Here is a 26,025-nt window from a genome sequence, read left to right as displayed (position 1 = left end):
AAACTTAATTTCTTGTCTTTGCCTCGTGAGTCCTTGAAGGATGCTTTGCTAGGGCTCCCTGCATAGTAGTGCGGTGCATGGATGCAACACTGTCGGCACTGTTGGGACAGGTATTGAAGGCGTAGAGGGTGTTCGGCAGAGCAGGGGTGCCTGCTGAAGGTGTGGTGGATAGCGGGGATAGTCCAATGGGTAATGGCAGCCAGGAGGAAATTCTGCAATCAAGGTTAAATAAGAAAAAAGAAGAAAGAAAAATACAAGAAGGTAGTTTTAATCAAGTCTATCATTTTCTTAACACGAAACTTTCCTCTCTCCTCAGAGGAGTCTGCTTTAAAGTCATTGTCAACTTCCCCCCCTCCCAATTTTTTTTTCTTTAAATGGCCGGATACTTACCTAAGGAGAGGGAAGGTTCTGGGTCCTATAGAGCCTTCCCTATCCTCTCCTGGTCCCCTCGTTTAAAGGACAACTGTAACTAGAGTTATATGGGGGCTGTCATATTTACTTCCTTTTAAGCAATACCAGTTACCTGGCAGTCCTTCTGATCCCCTGCTTCTAATGCTTTTAGACCCTGAACAAGTATGCAGCAGATCTGGTGAGCCTGACAATGTCAGCTTTAACAAGATTTGCTGCATGCTTGTTTCTGGTGTGATTCAGACACTATAGCAGGCAAACAGACCAGCAGGACTGCCAGGCAACTTGTATTGTTCAAAAGGAAATAAACTTGGCAGCCTCTATATAAGCTCTCACTTCAGTTGTCCTTTAAGCGGCAGCTGCACTGCTTGAATCCTCCTCTGAAGGGAACTTCGAAAATCTTCGGGAGCAGAGTGCTCCCAAAGACAGAAATGAATGAGCATGCGCGAAAGAGCGTGCACGCAAAGGCGCAATACAGAGCCTCCCGTCTTTAGGAGCACTCAGGCTCCCGAAGCCTCCTTCGACGGCAGATAGACCAGTATTTGACCAAATTGGTTGAATACTCAGAGCCGGATTTCGGCCAAGGCCACCTAGGCCATGGCCTAGGGCACCGCAGGAGCAAGGGCACCAAAGCAGCAGGCTAAACTGGTGCAGCATTTCCAAGCTTGCAAATGCTGCAGTGCTGGGTGATCAGGCAAGTGCCTGATCGCAGTACTTTGCTGCTAGCTGCCTGTGCAGCAGCCATCCTGCTCTCTCTGCAGGTTGGCATTGTGGCCGGCGGCTGTGGACTTGGGCAGCATTGCAGAGTTACAAGTGGGGGATGTGGAATAGCAGATGCCAATTGCTCACATCTCCGCTCATCTCCAACATAGAAGCTTCCTCTTCCCGTCTGACTTGATGGTAACATGCCGGCAAGTCACAAGTGAGAGATGCTGGTTGGAGGGACAGATGTACAGCAGCAGCTGATAGAGACGGAGGGGAAGCTTCTGCACTGGAGACGAGTGGGCAGGTGACACTGATGGCTGCTGCAATGTGGAGGCGAGCTGGCTACCTATACTGAAAGGTGGGAGTGGGAAAGGGAAGGATTAAGGGAGTCATCCAGCTACCTATATTTGAGGGGGAGGAGTCAACAGGCTACCTACACTAGAGGGAAAGGGGTCATCTGGCTACCTATAATAAAGGGGGCGGCAGGTGACAGTGGCCTTGGGTGGTAAAAAGTAAAAATCCGGCCCAGTGAATACTGCTACAGGGAGCCAGCGCTAGAACTGAGGGGCTGTTTTGAATGTGCTTTTAGGCCTGGTGCACACCAAAAACCGCTAGCAGATCCGCAAAATGCTAGCAGATTTTGAAACAGCTTTTTCTTATTTTTCTGCAGCGTTTCAGCTAGCGTTTTGCGGTTTTGGTATAGTAGATTTCATGTATTGTTACAGTAAAGCTGTTACTGAACAGCTACTGTAACAAAAAACGCCTGGCAAACCGCTCTGAAGTGCCGTTTTTCAGAGCGGTTTGCGTTTTTCCTATACTTAACATTGAGGCAGAAACGCATCCGCAATCCAAAATCTGCAGCAGCCCGGGAGTATGCGTTTCTGCAAAACGCCTCCCGCTCTGGTGTGCACCAGCCCATTGAGATACATTACCCTAGCGGATCCGCACCCGCAAGCAGATCGCAAACCGCAGCGGAAACGCTCCGGTGTGCACTAGGCCTTATAGTGTTTTAAACTACTTATAACAGTTTATATAATACTGTGACATTTAACAAAACTAAGTAATTAATCATTATTGTATATTTTGTACATGAAGACACATTTGTATCTGTAAAATGGTGCAACTCAAGTTGTTTGTTAGGCCTCATACACACTATGTGGGCTCTATTCACAATCACACATGCAGTAAGAGATTTTTGCCCACTATATCACCGCCAGTGATAATTTCCGCATTTGTTCCACATTCACTAAAATTTTCCGAATGTTTTTCGCATGTGGGAACAATGCGTAAAAAAATTGGGGAAATATGCGTAATTATATAGTAACCATGCAGAAAAAAAGTGGCATAAAAAAAAACATTAAAATCCAGCAAACAGCGCTCAAGGCTCCAGACTACATTTAAGTCAATGGGAAGCAAAATATATCACCATGTACTGGTAGGTGATATAAAATCGGTAGTTAAAGTGGACCCAAATTAAAAATACAAGATTTCAGAAATAAAATGTATTTTCTAAATTATAATAATAAATAGCAGCCTTTTTTCAGCTGCATGACGACAAATATAAAATATTTTACATTTATTGGAGAAACCCCTCCCTTCCTTTCAAATTGCCGAGACAAAATCCGGCAAACTGGTGGAGTAGATGGTGTCCAGCGAAGGAGGAATTGCTAATGGCTACCACCTGTATAACCCTAGTTATGAAAATAGATGAGTGAAAAGCATGCACTGAAATGCTCATAGGCTTGAAGGAGTGTTTATTTATCTTTGCATGTGTCAGAGTGGTGCAACTAAGAATTTTGAACTAAAAAAAAGGTTTGGTTTGGGTCCGATTTAAAGGGAACCTTAACTGCCGTGGAAAATAAATTCACTTACCTGGGGGCTTTCCCAAGCCTCCTGCAGCCGTCCTGTGCCCGCGCCGGTCCTTCGGTGCCCTCCGGTCTCCCTCTGCCGCTAAGTTTCGTTTTCGGACGACTGCCAGTCGTCCTCGGGCCACTTTCGCATGCCTCGTCGTAAACTGCAGTAAAGCGCGTCTGCATGACGCGTTTGGCATCATGCACATGACGCGTTTGGCGTCATGCGGACGCGCTTTACTGCAGTTTACGACGAGGAATGCGGAAGAGGCCCGAGGACGACTGGCAGTCGTCCGAAAAACGAAACTTAGCGGCGGAGGGAGACCGGAGGGCACCGAAGGACCGGCACGGGCACAGGACGGCTGCAGGAGGCTTGGGAAAGCCCCCAGGTAAGTGAATTTATTTTTCCACGGCAGTTAAGGTTCCCTTTAAGTCAGAAATAATGCGGCTTTTTTTTAAAAAATTTTTTTGTGGATTTAGATTTTTTTTTTGCGGGCCAACTTTTGCTGGCTTTTACTGCACTTTTTACGAATTTGGGTAAATAAGGCGTACAATTTTACGCATGCGGTAAATGATCATGCGTAAAAAATGTTGTGAATGTCAAGATTTCAGGCGGGAATTTACCGCAATTACATTTCTGCATGCGGAAAATGATTGTGAATAGAGCCCTATATGTGTTGAGGGCAATTTTAGCAACATGTATGGGGTGCAATCAGGAAGAACATCAGAAATGCATAAACTGCACTGTCTGATGTTCAGACTATATTGCTGCATGCAATTTTTTCAGCAAAGCACAATCCTGACCCATTCACTGTAGTCTGCATTCTTCTACCACCTCCCCCGTCCCCTTCGTTGGCATCCTTGACCCGGAAGCAGAAGTCCGCAATAGCCAACGCGACTGTCCAGCTATCTGTCCAGGTAGGGGCCATGCAACGCCGTGTCCTTGCCCCTAGACCGCCAAAGAGAGGACAGCTGCTAACCCAGGGAGGTTTGGGCCTCAGTCCGGAGACTTTAGCATGCAACTGGAGGCAAAGGGGGGGGGGGGGGGGGGGGGGGTTTGGGGAATCTGACGCAGACATTATCCCTGCAAATTTAAGCAGATAAATAGGTAATTACTTTTTTTCCCCTTTCTTTACAACCTGTCCCCTTGGATATAGCGATATTGCATGATATAGCGTGTGCTAAAAAATGTGAACATGAATATTTAGTGAAATCACACCAACATGTTTTATATCAGTACTGTACTGCGTCAGGTATAAAGGAAAAAATAAGGTGGATGTTTCCAGAGCAGGATCATTCACCAGGCAACCTAGGCAGGTTCTTGGGCCCTAGGAGGTGTCAAGGGGCCCGCCTGCCAGATTCTTGGACCTCTCCAGCTTACCAAAAGGGGACCCCAAATCTACTACCTTGCCTAGGGGTCACATTACATCTTAATCTATCTGGATGTTTCCAATGCAGGTACCAATGACAGTTGTAAACCTTGCATGCCATTAAATCAGGACCATTTGGCAGCTCTGACATGTCTGAAAAAACAATCTAAACACCAATCTGGCAGTAAAACAAGCAAAACAAACAACTGCATTAGAATAATAACGTCACTTTCTATCTCTGCGTTTCTGCTGGCTCTATTTAAAACGAGACGACGTAACCGCACAACTAAAATGACAGACAGAGAAATCAGTACGGCTCACCCACCTACCTGTTGATTTCAGGGGGGAAGCCTAGAGTGACCAGGCGGACCGCAGGGCGGGGAATGTGCAGCCTGTCAGCAACGCTGGTCGCACGGGATTTGTAGTTCAGAACAGCCTATACTTTCCTCACAGGTTTTGTTTCCTTAGGCAATGGCATCAACTACAAATCCCAGGCTGCAATGCGCGCACCTCCCACCCAACTATCGGAAAGAACTTTCTAACAGCTAGTTTCGAACTATAGACGTAGTAAAACGATTTTCTTAGTTAAAAAAATAGACCTACTATTTCATAATCAATATACAGTATACGCGGCGAAAGCTTTTGCTTGTTGCATAGGCCGTCATTGGTTATTAAAGTTTTTCATGAAAAAAAATGGTTTGCACATGCGTAGTTGATCAACGCCGCTAAATTGCAATTAGAAAATCCTACTGCCACGCCCATCTCCATAATGTTTGGCGGTTCAGTGAGACCACGCCTCATGCTGTAACTCCACCCTCTGCAGGCGTCGCCCGTTCGCTGCGTCATTGTGTCGGTGACGGTGTGGTATTCGGTGTCTCGGTGACAGGAGAAGGACAGGAAGACACACGTATATGTTTTATTTTTCTTTCTTTGTCTGTTTTGCGTGTGTGGTGTCAGTGCTAGAGGAACTGAGGTAGCTGTGCAATTCGTGCGGCCTCTTTGTGCGGTATTAGTGTGCATGCCCATCTTATATGTTTTCTATGGGTATACATCATTTGTTGAGCACCTGTTTTGTAAATTAGTAGATGGCAGCAGATACATATGAGCGCTGTCATTCTTGTATTTACGTATGATGATTTTATATGTCAGGTGTACTAGACAGCCATATTAGTTTTAATGTGAAATGTAATTACTGTATGCATGGTCTATAGCATGTAGCTTGGAGATGTTTGTACGTTCCTTCCTTCCTTCATATAGCTTATCATCTTAGGAAATTTGCTGTCTTGCATTCTCTTATCGGTATGTGTCTAGAGAGCGTACATCAGCACACATTAGGCGGAGTGGAATAGACCATAGGCTACAAACAAAGGGCTGGAAATCCCAAGTGAGTAGAAGACAATCAAAAAGATGTAGGCTCTAGAGATTTTGAAATTGAAAGCTCTAGTTCATCTTCCCATTTTTACAATACCAAGAGTATATTTGCATTACTTTAGCAATGTTTTAAATGTTTTGTGCATTGCATAATCGTTGTGCTCCCAATATATTTTTTTAATAGGTATTGGCTGGCTTCTAAAATCCCATTTCCTGTTGACATTAGTGCACTCACATACAGGAGAGAAAGCAATGCAGCTACTCCCTTTATCACATAACCCACATGAGGCAGGCAGGAAGGACTTGGGCGAGCAGTGCTTTTCAGCGCTACTAGATTTGGGCGCAGCCAGCGCCGCCATAGACTGTAATGGTAATCAGTCTTTAGCGGCGCTCAGTGAGTAATGTCGACTCGGTCAGAAGAAGTTGCTTAAAAAACACAATAATTCGGCTGCCGAATTATTTCATTCCCCCACTATCCATGGCGGCCTGGAAGGGGAATAGTAATTACAACGGCCCGGACTTGTGCAAGAAGCAGGATCAGCCATATACCGCTGTATCCTGCGCCCCAGTCTACTGGCGCCGATTTCAAATGTACTCGGACCTGGGAGGGTACAAGCAAGCCTTTCCCTGTCAGAACATATAATCTGCTGTCCCCTCAGAACTTTTACTCGTAAAAGATTTTTTTTTTTTTAAAAGTGAATGGGGACCGCATTTTAAAAAAAATGAGATTGATACTTACCCAAGGAGAGGGAAGACTCTGGGTCCTATAGAGCCTCCGGCTCCTCTCCTGGTCCCGTCGATCCAGTGCTGGCTCGCTCGGTAGCAGTATTTGACTAAATTAGTCAAATACTACTTTACCCGGCGAAGGAGGCTTCAGAAGTCTTCAGGGAGCCCGAGTGCTCCTGAAGAAGGGCGGCCCTTTACTGCGCCTGCGCAAGCACGCTCTCTTGCACGCTCACGCCTGTGCAGTATGGAGCTGCACGTCTTTGGGAGGACACGGTTCCCGAAGACTTCCAAATGCCCTTTCGGTGGGGGATTGAAACGGGGGGGGGGGGGGAGCCAGCACAGGATAGAGAGCACCAAGAGAGGAGACGGAAGGCTCTATACAACCTAGATCCTTTCCTCTCCTTAGGTAAGTAGTTGCTTCATTTTTTTTTTTTTTAAATGCGGTTCCCATTCACTTTAAAAGAAATTCCTTAGACTACCCACAAGTTGGTACTAGTCCAAAGCCTGTAAGATAAAGGTTTTTATGGCCTACTGTGAAGTTGGATGCAAACTCTCAATCTTGATTGGCCAATGTTACCACAGCCATGTAAAATGAGGGCCAACATTTTGAATGCTTTAGATGGTGTAGGCCAGTGGTCAGAAACCTTTTTGGCTGAGAGAGCCATAAACGCCACATTATTTAGAATGTAATTCTGTGAGAGCCATACAATGGCTATCATTCATAAAAGCAGTGCGGTAAAAAAAATCTGTGCGGGAAAATACCGCATTTGGTAGTTTAGACTTCTGTGTGCTCATTCATAAAAATGTTTACAGTTGCGATACAAGTTGGGTATTTTCCCCTGGCTAGGCAGGCCATAGGCTGGCAGTATGTTTGTGTAACATGAGAAGCTGCCTGAGTTGATACATTTTCTCCTCCAGAGACAGCTTACTATAGAAGAGGCAGCCCCAGCATCCCTTTACATGATTATTTTTATAAAAACTGCCTCTGTTTGCACTGAATCTGCGCTGAATCTGTCTATTAGACTTTGTAAACAATCTATTTAATTGGCAGCTTAGAAGAACTTCAAAAAAATGTTACACATGCCAGGCTTTCTGATGTGAAATCTATCTGAAAACAGGTACCCAATGGGTTATAAAAAACACAGCCTTGGTATTCCGGAATGCCTTGTCTGCTCTACTCTCTCTGCAGCTGCTGCTTGGGAGGTCTGTCTCATTAGCAAAGTTGTTCTACTTCAAAGGGAGCGGTAATCTCCATGCTGACACAGCTTGCTCTAATCTTTATGAATTGATTTATGGTGACATTTGTTAACATAATCAACACACAAGGCGGTAATTTATCGCTCTGCTCCAGAATGTTAGCTTTTCATGCGGAAACAGCCTTTATGAAGAAACACTTTGCTAAGTGCTCGGGAAAATTCAGCTGTTTTAAGCATTTTCGCATGCGGAAATGCTTTATGAATGATAGCCATTATGTTTCAAACTGGGACAGTGCGCATGCGCAGCAGAGGGCTCATGTCCCTGTTGCCATGGTGAAGTGTACACAGTTGATCCTCTGGGCAGCAGAAGTGTCAGACACGTCTTCAGCTTCTCTTGGGTTTCAGCAGCATCAGCAATTTCCCAGACAGGAGAAATACTGACGAACAGCTTGTACAATTAGCTACTGACTTGGGGGTTGATTCACTTTGTAGGATGAGATCCTGCACTTTGGCCCAATTGGCTGCCTGTCAAGTGACATACAGGCTATTGGGCCAATCAAAGTGCAGGGATCTCATCCTACGAAGTCACTGGACCTGACATTGGTCCAGGTTGGGACAATTGGAGCGGCCATTAGTTTTGGGGAAGCGCAAGTAAGTTAGCAGTTCATGCTACAGCAGTAGTGTGCCTACTTGAAAATTGTACTTGCGCTGCCACACTAAGCTGCGCTGCTTGAGCAGTGTAGCTTAGTGAATCAACCCCTAACTGTGAGCCCGATGTAGCCATCAAAAGAGCCACATCTGGTTCCTGAGCCATAGGTTGCCTACCCCTGTTGTAGGTAAACTCTCGTACTACATGGAAGTGACAGAATTAAACAATTAGATTGCATGTGTATACTGTGTATCTGAGGCTGATGCTAACAAAAAAAGATGGATGCGAAGAGGGAAGCGGATTCCGACATCCTCCTCGCCCCCCACAATTGCTATGCACAGACCCCCCCCCCCGACGGAGATTTGGGCGCAGCCGGCGCACCATCAGCTATAACAGGAATCACAACTGAGCGGCGCTCGGAGTAACGTTGACGCCGTCAGAAGATGGAGCAGAGGTTGCTTAAAAAACACAATAATTCGGCTCCAGCAACCACTGGAAGCCGAATTATATCATTCCCCCACTATCCATGGCGGTCTGGAGGGGGAATAGTAATTAATACGGCCCAGACTTGTGCAGAAGCAGGATCAGCCATATACCGGCTGTATCCTGCGCCCAAGTCTACCGGTGCCGATTTCAAATGTATGCCCCCTAGAACATATCTGACAAGAGCTTGTCAGTTATGTTGGTCATGGCCGTGTGCCTTGCAACGGCGCTGCTCTTGAGGACGACGTAGGAAGCTTCTAGATCAGGGCTTTTCAACCCGTCCTCAAGTACCACCAACAGTGCATGTTTTGCCTAAAACCACAAACATTCACAGGTGAGGTAATTAGTGTCTCAGCAGAGCTGATTAACTTTCTCTGTGGATTTCCACAAAACATGTGCTGTTGGTGGTACTTGAGACAGGGTTGAAAAGCCCTGTTCTAGATGATCCAGAGGCATCCCTTTTCAAAGGTAAGCTTCTCCTTGTTTTTTTTTTTTTTTGTTAGCATCAGCCTCAGTTAGCATTGGGCTCCAAGTACAGCGGCGAACTGGCAGGGGAATCTTGTGGTTTGCTGTGCTGGCTGAGAAAGCCAAAGTCAGCTCACCGAGCTTCACTCACTTCTCCCGTACGTCCAGAAACTGGATCAGGACAAGTCCTCTGATGGCTGCTCTTAATTTAGGAAACCATCCACTCTACTGCATGCACCATGCTTGCTGAAGAGATCGCTAGGTCCAGGACTGACTTTTCCAAAGCAAGTTTCAGTCAGTCGTCACGATCAGGATGATCGGAAAGAGCGAATTCCGTTCTGCCGGAATTCGCGGATTCCGCCAGTGCTGAATTCCGTCGCTATGAAAATTCAGCCGGATTTTTGCGGAATTCCGGATTCAGGCGGAAAAATTAAAATAATCGCAAATGGAACCTTGTTTATGCTATATGGTAGCCCATAGACCCTATTGACTGTTCCTTAGTCCTTTTTCTCCTCCCTTTCTCCCTCCTCCCGGAGGCAGGAGGGTCGTCTTCCAGGAAATTGTAGGATTTCAAAAGCCAAGCTTACATACCTTGGCCAGGAATCGAAACCAGGTCTAGTGCTTGGTAGGCAGCTCTCTTCATCACTATACCACCACCAACACTACATTCTGAAGCCAGCCTAGCATGTACCATTATGATATAGCCAGAGAAAAATTAGCTTGCTTAGGGATTTGTAGGATGTCAAAAGCCAACTCACATACATTGGTCAGGAATCGAACCCAGGCCTACCGCTCTGTAGGCTGCTATCCTAGCCATTATACCACCAACACAACACACTACAATGCTACATGCTGAAGCCAGCCTAGCATGTACCATTGTGATATATCCAAGAGTAAAATGAGCTTGCTTAGGGAATTGTAGGATTTCAAAAGCCAGCTTGCATTCGTTGGCCGGGAATCGAACCCAGGTCTAGTGCTTGGTAGGCTGCTATCCTAACCATTATACCACCAACACTACATGCTGAAACTTCTTGGAGCAGACTTACTTCCTCCCTCCAAAAGACACGCCTACATCCCCATAAAATCATTCAACAGCAACTGCGTGCACAGTCTTTGTGGTACACAGTCTCTGTGGCATAATTGGTTGGCATGGCCTTGCCTTCTGTGTTCAACAGTTGTCCGAAGAGAACCCCAGATAGCCATGTAGTTTCATATCTCTCTCTCTCTCTCTCTCTCTCTCTCTCTCTCTCTCTCTCTCTCTCTCTCTCTCTCTCTCTCTCTCTCTCTCCTCTCTCTCTCTCTCTCTCTCTCTCTCTCTCCCTCTCTCAGGGATGGTCACCACTTTCCGCGGAATTGTATGTTCCGCAATTTTAGGCGGAAGTTGGTCGTTCCGTTTGGTCGGAAAAACAAAATTGCTTTTTCAATCGGGCGGAATTCCGAAATTGCCTGTGTAATTCTGCTGGTATCTTTTGATGGTTTTAAAGAGAACCAGAGACGAAGCACCCTCATGTATTTTATTACATTTATCAGTGGGAACATGACAGTAAACACCTACCCTGCTTTTAGTTTTATTGTTATCTGCTTAATTAGTCTATTAGCAACTGTGATAAGAATCCACCGACTATTCAGCAGGGCTGTGGAGTCGGTCCAAAAATCCTCCGACTCCTCAGTTTAGGATTCCACCGACTCCTCGACTCCGACTCCTCTAATTTGCATATTACAATTTTGTTGATTAAAAGTATGTAACATGAAGTTCGGCTCTTAACTGCCAACGCTTAGGAATTTTACAAGACAACTGAAGTGAGAAGGATATATAGACTACTATATTTATTCCCTTTAGACTAAAACTAGTCCTTGGTAAGAGTGCTTGTAAAAGGTACAAACCGGAACAAAGAACATCTATCAGGCCCTAGGCAATGTAAGTGTGGGTACATGTAAGAATGATGTGCAGGTACTCTGCAGGGGAATGAGGAGATTCTTCCTCTATTACACATTCTTCATGCACAATCTGAACAAGGTTTATGGGTGACAGACAACACCTCTGTGTTCAATGTGCACAGCATTCTCAGTGGATTCCCTGCAGCTCTGTGGGGAGTGCATATGTAGAGTATAGTACTACTGTGTAACAAAGTAAACCTGAGACAGATGAAATTAAAGTTTTATACATACCTGGGGCTTCCTCCAGCTGCCTTCAGGATAATCAGTCCCTCGTTGTCCTCCTCCACCACCTGGATCTTCTGCTATGAGTCCAGGTACTTGAGCCAGTCGGGCGTAGTGCGCATGCACACACTCCGCCACCAGGAGCATACTACACCTGTGCAGCACTATTGCGCAGGTGCAGAATGTTCCTGGCTGTGGGAGCGGCATGCGGCCGGACAGCGCTGACTGGCTGAATTACCAGGACTCATAGCAGAAGATCCGGGTGGTGGAGGACAGCGAGGGACTGATTAGCCTGAAGGGGGCTGGAGGAAGCCCCAGGTATGTATAAAACTTTACTTTTCATCCGTCTCAGGTACCCTTTAATTTGTAGTCACCAAACCAAATTTTAACAATATATCAAATTATTTGATTTCATCAGCAAAGGGAGTGCATACATTTGCATAATTCAGCATCAATGCAGAATTATTTCCATCTCATTGACCATCTCTATTAGTGACACAGCTATACATCAGGCTTTATTCTTACAGCATAGATGTTATTTAGTATATATATAAGAGATTCCTGTGTACACATCATATATACAGTCACAATCAGATCTGTATATCTGACCTTAAAAATACGGGGACTGCTTTATTGAAGCAGCGCAAGTAACTAATTTTGATTGGTTTATTTCATTTTTGTGGACTAAGCACAGCTATTACTGTGTATATACTGTATATATACATTATTTTTAATGACTATTATCTGAGAAATAGAACATTTTATCATATTTTCTATTTTAATTACAGTTACAAATTCATTAGGAGTCGGAGTCGGTTCATTTTTTTCCGACTCCAGGCACCCAAAATTGCCCGACTCCACGACTCCGACTCCACAGCCCTGCTATTCAGTCGAGGTTTGACCTGGAATCATTATAGCTGAGTCACTCTTCTGTGGAGTCTTTTCAAGCCCAAGCCTGCCACCTCCTGGCTTAGATTTCCTGCTTTGCATACTGAGAGCTGTGATGACATGAGAGGGGCTGCTCTTGCTGAGAGAGCTCTGTGGCTGCAATATGATCCCTGTGTGCTCTGTGTGCACTAGATACTAATGATGACTGCAGTTTCATTCCTATGAGAGACACTTCCTACAGGCAGCTGTACATCATACCAAAATGAAAGCACATAGATGGAAGGCTGCATTTAGCCTAGATAGCAGCATAGTTTCATATAGCCTAGACAGCACATCCAGAACAACTCGTAACCCGGAAGGAGAAGGGATATGAGCCGGCGGCCATATTTGATTTTTTCCTGGAGCAATAATGGATAAAAAACACTAAAAAAGGCACACCAGAGCGGCAAAATTATCAGGTAGAGTATTTATTCTTTACAAGCTGTCAACTGATATGTTTATTTTGTGTGAAACGTTCATCTCTGGTTCCTTTTAAGCTGAAAATTCAGTTCAATGGCATCAAGTCCTAGAGAGAGAGCTCATTTTTCTCTTGGGTATAACACAATGGTACATGCTAGGCTGGCTTTAGCATGTAGCATTGTAGTGTGGTGTGTTGTGTTGGTGGTATAATGGTTAGGATAGCAGCCTACCAAGCACTAGACATGGGTTCGATTCCCGGCCAATGTATGTAAGCTGGCTTTTGAAATCCTACAATTCCCTAAGCAAGCTCATTTTTCTCTCGGATATGTCACAATGGTACATGCTAGGCTGGCTTCAGCATGTAGCATTGTAGTGTGTTGTGTTGGTGGTATAATGGTTAGGATAGCAGCCTACAGAGCGGTAGGCCTGGGTTCGATTCCTGGCCAATGTATGTGAGTTGGCTTTTGACATCCTACAAATCCCTAAGCAAGCTCATTTTTCTTTTAGATATATCATAATGGTACATGCTAGGCTGGCTTCAGCATTTAGTGGTGGTATAGTGGTGAAGAGAGCTGCCTACCAAGCACTAGACCTGCGTTCGATTCCTGGCCAAGGTATGTAAGCTGGCTTTTGAAATCCTACAATTTCCTGGAAGACGAGACCCTCATCCCTCCGGGAGGAGGGAGGGAGAAGGGAGGGGAGTCTGAGTAGAAATTCTTCTTATTCTTCTAAAAAAAATTGAATTCCGTAAAATTCCACGTAATTTCATATTTTTTCCCCCGGAAATTCCGCCATAGTGATATAGCAATTCTGTTCCGTCACAACGGAACGGAATCCTCAAATTCTGGCCGGGATCACGGAATTTTTAATTCCGCGGAATCCAGCGACCATCCCTAGTCACGATATTTAAGTTCTTTACCGCTGTGAACCCAATCAAAGTCTTGTGACCGAAATTTTCCAGCGTTCTTTATTGATGCTTTTGACTGATTTCAGCAGGAAATTGATCAAAAGATCGATTGGGTGGCCATGTAGCGATAGTTTCTCCTTTGATCCAATACAATTATCGGATCAAAAGGTTGATTGGCCTGTAAAATCGAGTGATGTATGGGTACCCTTAAGCCGCATCTACACGCGTAGATGCGGCCGCGATGCTCCTTATCAATCGAGCCGCTGATGCGGCTCGATTGATAAGATCCAACAGGACGGATCTTGCTTCCGCCGATTCCCTGCTAGGGGACAATGGCAGGGAATGGAGCGGAAGATAAGCGGGGACAAGCGGGGAATTGAATGCGGCGAGCGGGGACGAGGCGGGCACTCGCGGGTACGCGGAAGAGGCGATCCGGCGGCTAATCGAGCCGCCGGATCGCAGCCTCATCTACGCGTGTAGATGAGGCTTTAGAGATGGTCAATGGTGATTCTGACTTTCATGTAAATTTATTGCAGATTATATGCGGTTTGGAATTGGGCCAATTATATACACTTTCAGATGGTTTTTGTTGGCCTGGTTTCAAGCAGCGTACAATTCACATTAAATTTGCTGCAAGCCCAAATTGTACACAATACATTGGCCATCTCTAATATGCTTGAGTTTTTAGCATGAGGACACCAGAGCTTTGTAATGCTTTGTTACGGGGAACGGAGAGTATGGTATACACAGTGACTGTAATTCCGCTTATTAGGTGTGTGTAAAAGTACTGAGAAATAAAATTAAAATCTTGTAAAAGTGTGTATTCCACTTTATCTGTAATGTTATTGCATTGTACCTTCATGTATGAATTTACATTTTGTATGTTGTCTAAATGCAGTGATTGAAAACATGGCAGAACCTGGTGCGCATCAGTCTTCACATATATCATCCTCTTCAGTCGGGGAGAAGAAAGGCAGCTGTGCAGGTACATTTCATAAAAACTGATATTTTCTTGGAAATGTCATTTAAATGATACTGAATCCAAACCAAAATACAGACTACATACATTGTACAGCTGACATGAGAAAAAAATTTGGTTCTGGCTTCATAATAGTTGGAACAGGGTGGAGTGCTGCCCATCGTATTTAAAGAGACTCTGAAGCAACTTTGAAAACCGCTTTCTTGCTTCTGTTGCTTGGACTAAATATTGTTCTATAAGGCTAGGATCGTGGTGGGGTGTTGCGTTTCCCTCTATAGTGGAACTGCAATCAAACGAAAAAAGAGTACCGTGCTTTATGGCCCCATTGAGTCACCTACAGTGATGCATACAGTAAATGAAGTGTGCTTCACTAAGCCTGTTCACATGCATGTTTAGTGCAATCAGTTATACCGCAATGCTACCGCCACATTGTGAGCGTTGCATGGGTGGTGCCGTAACCTATGTAACAAAGTGGCTGTTACACCGCAAAGCACCACTGTGCATGAGGCCTACAACTTTTAGTGGATGTACAAAGCATGGTCTGACCTGACTAGTTTTTCCTATACACAGTTATGCATGCTCTGCTTTGCTGAGAGCGCATGGATTTCCACAGCACAGAGAACAGGAAATTTGACCTTCTGCGGGTGGTTACTGTAATAATCACTGAAGAGGAGCACCTACAGGACCTACACCTGGTGTATTGCCTTTAAATAAGGTGGAAGAGATTTTTTTTGAAGCTTTGGTTGCTGTTGTTAGCCACTATTTTCATTTCAGGGGTGGTGGAGATTTTGGAAGTGTGCACCTACTGTGTACAGTCTCTGTAGTCTGGTCAGTCGATCTCTTCATAGTAAACAAATGACCCAGATAAATTGACTAGCTGTCCTGTCCGTAGCAAAGAGAGCTGAGGGCACTGTGATTGATCCTTTTTCCTAGGGATGACTGCAGACTTTTAACCTGAGGAACTTGCTAGTGACTAATGAAAAAGTGTTAAAGTGAACCTCCAGACTAAAAATCTACTTCGTCTTTCTTTAACAGTTTCACAGCATGAGAACTTTGTTTTTCTTATCCAAGCCTAATTTTTAGCTGCGCAGAAGAAAACTGTCTGGGCATTTTTCCCCTGATGCTGTGCAAAGCATGATGGGATTTCTGATCTTGTTCTGCTGTTTTGGTGCAATTTTTTTTTTATTAAGTTTTTTCGAATTTGAGATTTGAAGCCTAGCTCGTGCAGCTGGGAGGGGTGATCAGGACACAGGACATGCTCATGTCTCATGCTCCCTGTCACCTCCTTTCAACCAAAAAGATGGCTGCCCCTATGAAATCACAAACATGTGTCTGTTCTTTTAAAACTGGGTGGGTAAAGGTGACCATACACTGGTTGATTTGCCATCAGATTCAACCAACAGATAGATCCCTCTCTGATCGAATCTGAACAGAGGGATCGTATGGCTGCCTTTACTGCAAACAGATTGTGAATTGATTTCAGCATGAAACCGATCACAATCTGTGGTGGTGCTGCCGCTGCCCAAACGCATCCCCACCCGGGCGTTTGTCCCTGCTGTCTCCCCTGGGCTGCAGGTTCCGGCTGGCTTCACTTCTTTCTGTCCGGGGAAGTTTAAACAGACAGGAAGAAGTGAAGCCTGCTGGACTCGGAGCCCAGCGCGGAGATGGAGCAGCGGTGACGGTGGGGATACGCGCCGGCCGGATCAGGTAATGTATTGCGTCGGTCGTCGGGCATTCGAACGCCGCTATCGACGCACTCCCATCCCGCCAGCATTCAAGAAAAATCTTCCACACGGATGGCTCGACGGGAAGGATTGATTTCAGATGGAAAGCAATCGTTTGCGCAACAATTTCACAGCAGATTCAATCAGTGATCGATTCTGCTGTATATTGGCGGGAAATAGTAAGGTGTATGGGCCCATTAAGAGATTATATTGCCTGTCTATGTTAATTAACATAACTAATGTAACTTAATGACAGTATGTTTGTTTAGGCTGAAGTTCCCCTTTAAAGCTTACTGCCATTTCTATTGTACATTTGCATTGCTTTCATATTTAAGAATTTTGATGTGCCCAGAGGATGATACAGCTATGTCTCAAAACGCCACTAGATGGTGTCACAGATATGAGACCGCGATTTCTCCACAGGAAGAATCCCTAATCATTGCACCGCTTACACGTTAGTAACACGCTCTGCTCCCCAAGTCAGGGGACTCAGGTAGACTTGAGCAGTGCACTCTGCACACAATGTTGCAGGGAATGGGGGCACAGACACAGCAGGGAGCCAGCTGGCAAGAGCAGGATCACTAGTGTAAGATCCTTATGCTCCTTTACCAGTAACGAAACCTGTTCCTCTATCCGTTCTGCTACGCTGACTCGCATATAAGATGAGGGGGTAATTTTTTGCAGCACATTTTTTGTGCTGAAAAATTTGGCTTATATTCCAGTATATAAGGTATTCAGGTTGGAGTGAGCGTGTCTCCCACAATGCATCACTGTTGAATATGCAAATCGTCCCTTTGTATTTCTTTAATTGAAAAAGCATAACATATAAACTGTACTGCAACATGAAAAGCAACACCTTATCCGTCCTTAACTATATTGTGCTATTACATTACGAATGACATTTCCACAGAAAAGGAATCTAGCACATCCATCAGTAGAAGGGAGGTTGTGGCAGATGTACAGTGTGACCACTCACCCACCCATGTTACTTCTCAAAATCCCTGTCTATGGTAGCATTTTGCAATCACCTCTACTGGCTCTCATTTACTTTCCCTCTCATAGTCTGACAATGGCAGTGAATGGCTTCTGTAGTCATTCCCTACCTGAAGTAGTGTACAAAGTACAGTAGTATAAGTAGCAGTATACACCACTTCCAGAAGGTTATGTGGGAGGTGTCCTTTATTGGGGCTCTTCTCCAGAAGACTTCTAAGGTGTTTTTTTTTTTTTTTTTATGTTGAGAAGGTGGCCATGAAGGGATGGCCAGGAGTAACACATTGTTCCTCATCAACTTTAAAGCCCATCCCCAGACATAAGTGATTTTTGTGTTTTCCAAGTCATGTGTAGGTATTTAGTGACAGAGCTTTTTTTTTTTATTTTTTTTTTTTTTTTTTTTGTATCGGTAGCTCCTCCACTGGACACTTCCTGCACCACAGACTTCCATAGCAATAGGCTGTATTCTTCTTAACCACTTTCCCCACCACTACAGTATATCTACGTCAGCTGTGGCACTCTCCAAGCCACAGCGACGTAGATATACTGACCTGCTTTAAGCCCTTTTGTGCAGGAACAGGTGCGCTTCAGAGCGCACCCTCCCGGCACTGTCGGTTGCCTTACTAATTGGCAAAAGGGAACATGTTCCTTTGTAGCCAATTAGTGACCCCCCCCCCCGCGGATGAACGATCACCGCTGTAGCAAACAGCGTGATCCTTCATCTCCCCCTCCTCCGTGCACATATGGCTAAAAAAAATGTAAATAAAGCCGCCTCTCTCACCTTACCTCGTTCCAGCGATGAGCCTGCAGCCCGAGCATCCGATCCCAGCTCTGAACTCAGCCGCGTATTGCCGGTGACCCGGGTCCCGGCTTGATGACGTCATCAAGCCGGGACCCGGGTCACCGGCAATACGCGGCTGAGATCAGAGCTGGGATCGGATGCTCGGGCTGCAGGCTCATCGCTGGAACGAGGTAAGGTGAGAGAGGCGGCTTTATTTACATTTTTTTAGCATCTGTGCACGGAGGGGCTGCCTGATGGGGGGGGGGAGGGGTCATACATCTGGCTACCCACACTGGGGGGGGGGGGAGGGGGGGTTTGGGGGTGCAAAAAACTGCCAGGCATCTGGGTAACTGGGGGGGATGACATCTGACAATGGGGGATCATTTGATTATCTGGGGGGGGGGGTAACCTAATACTGGGGGCACATCTGGCTATAATTGGTGGGGGGGGGCAATTCTGGGGGCACATATTGCTATAATGGGGGAAATTTTATCCTGGGGACACAACTGCCTATAATGAGGGGTGCCAATCCTGGCGGCGTTACTGTCTCTCTGTACTGGGCGGTGGTAGATACATGGGACACATCTGACTATACGGGGGTGCCGATATTGGGGTCACATCTGGCTAAACTGGGAAGGTTGGGCTGATACTCAGGGCACATCTGACTATATTAGGGGGGACATTAACTGGTGGAATGGTTTTATCACTGTGGTACTTTTTATTTTTAAACTGGAATTGTTAAAAACTGAGAAATAATGCATTTTTTTAATTTTTGTTCCCTTTTTTCAATTAAAATGCCTAGAAAACAAAATTGTTCTTGGGACTAAATACCCCCCATTGAAAGCTTGGTTTGTCTTGAAAAAAACGATATATAGATCATTTAGGTGTAGTAAGTAGGGATAAAGTTATTGCTGATTGAATAGGGACACCGCTAAAGCGTCAAAACTGCTCTGGTCAATAAGGGGAAAACAAGGTCTGGATGCGAAGTGGTTAAAGAGAACCCGAGGTGGGATTTACTTATGCCAGTGGGGCACAGAGGCTGGTTGTGCACACTAACACCAGCCTCTGTTGCCCCATGGTGTGCCTCCAAGACCCCCCTGCGCGCCGCTATAACCCCCGCAGTGCTGGCGACATGCAGCATGTCGCCAGCACAATGTTTACCTTCTCCTGTCTGTTAGCGCTGCTCCCCCGCCTCCTCTGTATCGGCGCTACCCGCCTGCGTCACTTCCCTCCAATCAGCGTGAGGGAAGGGACGCGGGTGGGTTGCACCGATGCGGGGGAGCGGCGCTAACACAGGAGAAGGTAAACATTGTGCTGGCGACATGCTGCGTGTCGCCAGCACTGCGGGGGGTATAGCGGCGCGCAGGGGGGTCTTGGAGGCACACCATGGGGCAACAGAGGCTGGTGTTAGTGTGCACAACCAGCCTCTGTGCCCCACTAGCATAAGTAAATCCCACCTCGGGTTCTCTTTAAAGAACTTGGTCTGTGCCTTGCCACTTGTAGTTTGAAAGCCATGCTAACAGTTTATTTAAAGTATTTGGCTCTGCTGCCTCTATTGTCTTGACCTTGTTTTTAAAATGGTAAGTTTAAAGTGTATGTGAGACAAGACCTACTACATGATTTTATACGTACCTGGGGCTCCGTACCCTCATTCTCTGCTCTGATAATTTGGGCAGTTGCAGCCAGTCTTTCTCTTCTGCGCATGCACGGCCTGGTCGCACATGTGCAGAACAGCGGAGCAAGCAAAATTAACAGCTGAGAACGCTAGGATGGCGATGGAGCCTGCGGTTCTCATGGGGTTGGAGGAAGCCCTAGGTAAGTATAAATCTGCAGTATGCAGCAAATACAAATACAGTAGGTCTTGTTTCAGGTTTAGTTTAACTTCAGAAATTAACCCTTTGAACCAGGTTTACCACTGGCATGCAGAGCTAGAGGATATTTTTGTATTCCCTAAGTTGAAGACACGCTCTTTTTTTTTTTTTTTTTTTTTTTTTTTTTTTTCTCATACAGATACCCACGTTTATGCAGATTGCTTAGGGCCCTGTTTCATACTGCATGAGAATTGCAAACACTGCAACATTTTGCCACAATTTTCAGTATAAAAACAGACTGGTTTTCACACTTATTTTCTGCTAGTTCTGCTCTATTTCTCTGCTCTCCACTTGACTGCTGTCTGATAACATTTTCAACAGTATTCTTATGCTACTGATATCTAAGGCCCAATATCTCGGCTCTTATACCTTGTACACGCTCCAAACTGCAGCCCCCCCCAGTCCCTGAGATAGAGTATATCAAAGCCATCTTGGTAGTTAGGGAGTTCCCTCCCTACTATCCATATTTTAGAATGTGTAAGAGGTATGACTGCTGGGATATCTGGCAGCAGCAAATCATGAAGTAGCTGCATGTAATGTCATTACCCATAAAGCTGTGCATCCAAGGCTTACGTTTTAATTAGGCCTAGGACTAACATCACTGAGTGGGAGGAATTTCACCTTTTCAGATGATTTCCATTGGCTGCAGGACTTTTTCCAATCTGAGAACTGGGTTTTCTCTGACAAACCTGCCATCCGCTTCACAATGGAGGTGAGTTCATTTCCACCTTACAGTTCCTCTTTAAAAAGGCTGCTCAGTATGTAACCTTACCTCCAGTGTCTTTTAGAGGCTCTAAAAGTAGCCTTTAGTCTACACCTAACAGCAGACTTGGATGTGATGCAGACTTGCTAACTGCTGCAGTGCTAAGTTGCACGATCATCTCACCAGCCTCTGCAAAATTTGTTGTGGTAGAGACAAAACCTTTAACCTTGGAAAGCAGATGAGTAATCACTTTACAAAATGGTATGATGGACATACTACATTTTACATGAGTGAAAATTTAGCGTTGGCAGTTAAAGGGATGCTGTAGGGGGGTCAGGGGAAAATGAGTTGAAGTTACCTGGGGCTTCTAATGGTCCCCCGAAGACGTCCTGTGCCAGCGCAGCCACTCACCAATGCGCCGGCCCCGCCTCTGGTTCAATTCTGGAATTTCAGACTTTAAAGTCTGAAAACCACTGCGCCTCCGTTGCCGTGTCCTCGATCCCGCTGATGTCACCAGGAGCGTACTGCGCAGACACAGACCATGTTGGGCCTGCGCCGTGCACTCCTGGTGCCATCAGCGGGAGTGAGGACACATCAACGGAGGCGCAGTGGTTTTCAGACTTTAAAGTCTGAAATTCCAAAAGTGAACCAGAGGCGGGGCCGGAGCATTGGTGAGTGGCTGCGCGGGCACAGGATGTCTGTGGGGGACCATTAGAAGCCCCGGGTAAGTTCAACTCATTTTCCCCGACACCCCTACAGTATCCCTTTTAGAGATGCATTTCATGTTGCATACTTTCAATCAACTAAATTGTAATATGCAAATTAGAGAAGTTGGGGTCGGTGGATTTTTGTACCGACTCCACAGCCCTGGGTGCATGATCGGGCCATACATGCGCAGTTGCGCATGACTTCAGCCAAAGTCACGCACCTAATGGGACCACCAGCAGGACCACTAAGGGGACCCAGAGGATGACTAAGGACCTCATAGGAGGTGGGAGGAAGCTCCAACTAAGTTCAGATTTTCCTTTTATACCTATGCTCGGTGTTCCTTTTTTAAGGTAGTGGTCACAATCACCTATTCAGTGGGCATCCCATCACTTGTGATAGCGACGGAGAGACCGATCAGCTCACTAACTTGCAATGATAACTTGCTAGAAGAAGTTTTTGCACAGCCACACAAAAGCTTTATGGTCACTAATTGGTTCTCTGGACAGCTGCTGCTTTGCACAGGTAAAGCACTAGTTTATTAACCCTTGTAATGCAGGAAATTAAGCAGTGCATACATATACTGTGTATAGTGTCGTTGAGTATGGGTAGGAATACCCTGTCATTTTACCCAAGGATATTAATTGAATTTGTTGATCACCAACTTAACACTTAAGTGATTTTAAATCTATAAATGCCTAACTGGTTTTTGTAAGGCTTGGTCAAATTCCAAGCACACGTTGTTGGCATATAGTGCTGGAACGGAGGATTGATTATGGGCTAAAACTCCATCTTAATTGCATCAAACAGGAAAAGCTTGCACATATCAGGCCAAGGCTTTTATATATACATGAGTACTCCTGTTCCAGGTTCAACTCAAATCTGAAGTTGAGACCCCAAGGGGAGCAAACACTCAACTGAAAGATCGAATATGCCTTCCAGATGAGCAACAGAACATGGATTTCTTTTGTGGCTTTATTTGGTATAGGAGATATATACCGTATATTCCAGTTTATAAGATGACTGGGCATATAAGACGACACCCCAACTTTTCCAGTTAAAATATAGGACTTCCCCTCTTCCAATGCACACCAAATAAAAATGTAAACAAACGTATACTGGTGTTATATATGAACAGATACTGGTGCTGTACTGTCCCCTCTCCCTAAGCGGATTGGTCAGCTCTCCTTGTCTACCTGTTTATCAGAGCGGTATGGAAGAATAGATTGCACTGTACCCATAAAATACGCCTCATTCACCCATCTGGCCCACCCTCGTATCGTATTTACCTCCTTCTCTGCCTCTCAGATCTTCACCGCTTCACTGCAGGCCTCAGCAGCGAGATCTGAGAGGCAGTAACAGGATAGGGCATATCGCACACCATCGACGCCTGGCGTATATGACGACCCCGGGCTTTTCAGAAGATTTTCAAGGGGTTAAAAGTAGTCTTATACGCCAGAATATGCAGCTGTGTTGATTGTGTGGGAGCGTACCATAGAGATACTGGAGGATTTTGTTCAATATATTGATAATGATCTGGGCTTTCTATTTACCGGTCAGTCTTTTGAGATAAACTTTTGGGATATTGCTCTATTAGCTATTCCTACAGAGCATAAGCATGCACATACAGAAGATTGTTTAGAGGATCCGAGGTGAAAAACTATAACAAGTAACTTGTCTATATATCTTCTCTAAAGTTTAGATAGTTTACACAGTAATTCTCGCTGCAAACAGCTTCAACATTTTGATTATTTATTCCCGTTATACGAGAGTGGCCATGTTCTGTTTGTTACATTACACACAGGTAAGCTGATCTGTATCTCCAGCCCTAAGCCGGTGAAAACTTTTGGGAACCAAGCCTAATTGAAGATAAAGTGTTCAAATTATTATGTGCTTTTCGTAACAGAATAAACATTGAAACTGTTACATATCCTTCACGGGCATCATATCCAGATTAGATGTTGTCAAATGGACAACACAACAGCAGTAGCATTGTTAGTAGGCAGGGAGAAACGAACTCATTAAATCTTCGTCTTTTATTGGAAATTCTAAACCTGGTAGAAAACTCAAATTTTTTTTAGATTATTTTTATATATTATTATTATTATTATTTTTTTTTTTTTAAATACATAAAAGCGTTACTGACTGTGGAAGCAAATATAGATTTGAACCCCATTTCCAACAAAGAATGGTCGTCCGAATGGAGTCCACTTTGTTCAATCAAGTTGTAAAAAGTTAAGGAAGACCACAAATAGATCTAGATCTAGTATCCTTTGTACATCTGCCTGATAGAGGGTCCCTGTAGAATACCGGTAGCAGAAAAAAGAAAAAAACATTGTGATTCAGAGCCACTAGTTCTACATATGCAAATGAAACCTAACAGTGTGGACTTTTGAAGAACAGTCCTTTAAAGAGAACCTGAACTGAAAATAAAAAGTCAAAATAACCATACAGAGCTCATACTTACCTCCTGTGTAGTCTACTACTCAATCTCTTTATCCTCTGTTGTGTCCCATTTGTCCACTTTGATCAATGGAATTCTCCGTCCTCCATTTTAAAAATGGCCATTACACCATAACCACTTCCTGGTCAGCACACTGTTAAACTGAAATATCACCCACTTGAGCCATAGGGAAACATGGATATTACCTTGCACATTCACTTGTAACTGACAGCTGCTGATCTATAACTGACTGGTATATTTCAGTTCTGACAAAATATTGTCAGAACTGGAAGGGATCACTGTAAGAATAAAATGGTGAGCTTCTGGGAGGAACTGGGGGTGAGGTTAGTATGTAATATTAATTTGCAGCTACGTCATGTGTTTATTTTAAATTTTACTCACTACAGGTTCCCTTTAAAGCTGAGGAGTTCCTCAGTGTCCAACAGAGTGGAAAAAATAAGATGATGATTTAGAATAATGGAAGACATTGAATGCATGGCAGAAAGAGTCCAATTTCAAGTCGTGCGATTTGGCAACCATTCTGGAATCTTTACATGGTTAGGCAGACAAACTATAAACCTTAGAAAGGAACTTTACTGTGTATAACTTTACAACTTAATAAATAAGATAGCTAGCTTTTACATCATTACCATATTTTTCGGACTACAAGACATTCCGAACTATAAGATATGTAGGTATAGAAGGCAAAAATCGGGAGAAGCAAATTGCTAAACCCAGTGCATGTATAGTGTAGTAGCATCTTATGGACTACACTAGTACAGTCTACACTAATCCAAAGCTACACTTGTCCATGCTGGGGAGAAAAAGTCCCTGCATCTTTTCTATGGTGAATGTAGGGAATCCTTAAATTTTGACGCCCGCCGATACAAACTGCCCCAATGTCTGAGATTCTCTGCATGTGTGTCTGCACCCTCCACATGCCTCTGCCTCCTCCACGGCTCTCCCTGTGTGTAGCGGCAGCTGGTTTACCCATTATATGGCGCCTGCAGGGATTGCAGATGTCTTTCTCCACACTTCTCCCTCTAGTGTTGGCTCATGCTGATGACGGGATTAGCACAAGCCATTCACTAGAGCAAGCGCGAGGAGGAGGAGGTCTGCAATTCCCTGGGGGCGTATGTATTAAGTAAGCCAGCTGCTGCTATACACACACACACACACACACACACGTAGGAATTACTGTATATTCTGGCGTATAAGACTACTATTTAACCCTTGAAAATATTCTAAAATGTCAGGGGTTGTCTTATACGCCGAGTGTCATTGATGCCAAGTAATACGCCCTATCCTATTACTGACTCTCAGATCTCGCTACTGAGGCCTGTAGTGAAGCATCGTAGGCGCACATGTGCGAGATCTGAGAAGGAGGTAAATAGGATATAAAGGTGGGCTAGAAGAGTGAAAGAGGCATGTTTTATGGGCACAGCGCGATCTATTCTTCCATACCGCTCTGATAAACAGAGAAGAGCTGACCAATCTACTTAGGGAGAGTTGACTAATCCAACCAGTCAATTGCCTATATACTGGGTACCACATAAAGTACAGCACCAGTAAATGATGGTTTTTTTTATTTGGTGCGCTTTGAAAGAGGGGTGGTCTTATATGGCGAGTATATTCCAAACTTCATGTTTAACTGGAAAAGTTGGGGGGTCGTTTTATACGCCGGAATATACAGTACCTAGTAAATATAGCCGTGGATGTCTTTCAATGCTAGGACAGCATCCAAGCTCTCTTCAAATGCAGATATAGAGTTTGCCATAACTACTTCTTGTGGTAAGCTATTCTATACTGTAACCACTCTTACTGTAAATAACTCTTTTCTAAAAGTAGGGCTGTGGAATTTTAGAATAGCCCTCTGATGTACTATGTGTCCTTTACTTTGTCAATAAATTTAGGTCTGACTTTCTATACAGTATGATCTCGTTAAAGTAAACTCCTAGGGATCAGGAAAAGTGGTTTACTATATCAGAAATTGTCCCAGAAATGGCCCAGCATTCCTTGGTACATTCACTGCTGCAAAGGAGCAACTCTGTCCTCCCAATGGAGGTACAGTAAAAGCCGTACTTGCACATTTGGTGGGGACTGCATGGTTAACCATTTAAGCCTTCTGGACGTCAAGGCTACGTCCAGAAGGCCATGTGCGCTCCCGCGGCCGATCGCGCCCGTGCACACGA

At 44.8% G+C, this 26,025-nt stretch overlaps 2 protein-coding genes across 5 annotated transcripts in view; one reads left to right on the top strand and one right to left on the bottom strand.

The window, feature by feature from the left end:
- The window catches only part of ATL3 (atlastin GTPase 3), an 80,837-nt gene extending 75,806 nt beyond the window's left edge, over positions 1 to 5,031 (bottom strand). The window contains exon 1 of one of the 2 annotated variants that reach the window (XM_068260092.1): positions 4,937 to 5,031. The gene's annotated coding sequence lies outside the window, so the exon portion shown is untranslated. Of the gene's footprint in view, positions 1 to 4,662; positions 4,835 to 4,936 lie in introns of those variants that run through there. The other variant, XM_068260091.1, reaches the window with a different exon arrangement.
- Positions 5,032 to 5,114: 83 nt separating this feature from the next.
- RTN3 (reticulon 3) overlaps positions 5,115 to 26,025 on the top strand; it is an 82,291-nt gene continuing 61,380 nt past the window's right edge. Inside the window, exons 1-3 of one of the 3 annotated variants that reach the window (XM_068260088.1) lie at positions 5,115 to 5,240; positions 5,645 to 5,717; positions 14,536 to 14,622. In XM_068260088.1, coding sequence (XP_068116189.1) covers position 5,717; positions 14,536 to 14,622 — 88 coding nt within the window. In that variant the 5' untranslated portion in view covers positions 5,115 to 5,240; positions 5,645 to 5,716. Of the gene's footprint in view, positions 5,307 to 5,644; positions 5,718 to 14,535; positions 14,623 to 26,025 lie in introns of all 3 variants that reach the window. The other 2 variants (XM_068260090.1, XM_068260089.1) reach the window with 2 other exon arrangements.

The sequence above is a fragment of the Hyperolius riggenbachi genome, chromosome 11 (genome assembly GCF_040937935.1).
Source record: "Hyperolius riggenbachi isolate aHypRig1 chromosome 11, aHypRig1.pri, whole genome shotgun sequence".
NCBI classification, from domain to species: Eukaryota; Metazoa; Chordata; class Amphibia; order Anura; family Hyperoliidae; genus Hyperolius; species Hyperolius riggenbachi.
The sequence above is the reverse complement of the archived record's forward strand: the minus strand, read 5'-3'. Positions and strand labels throughout refer to the sequence as shown.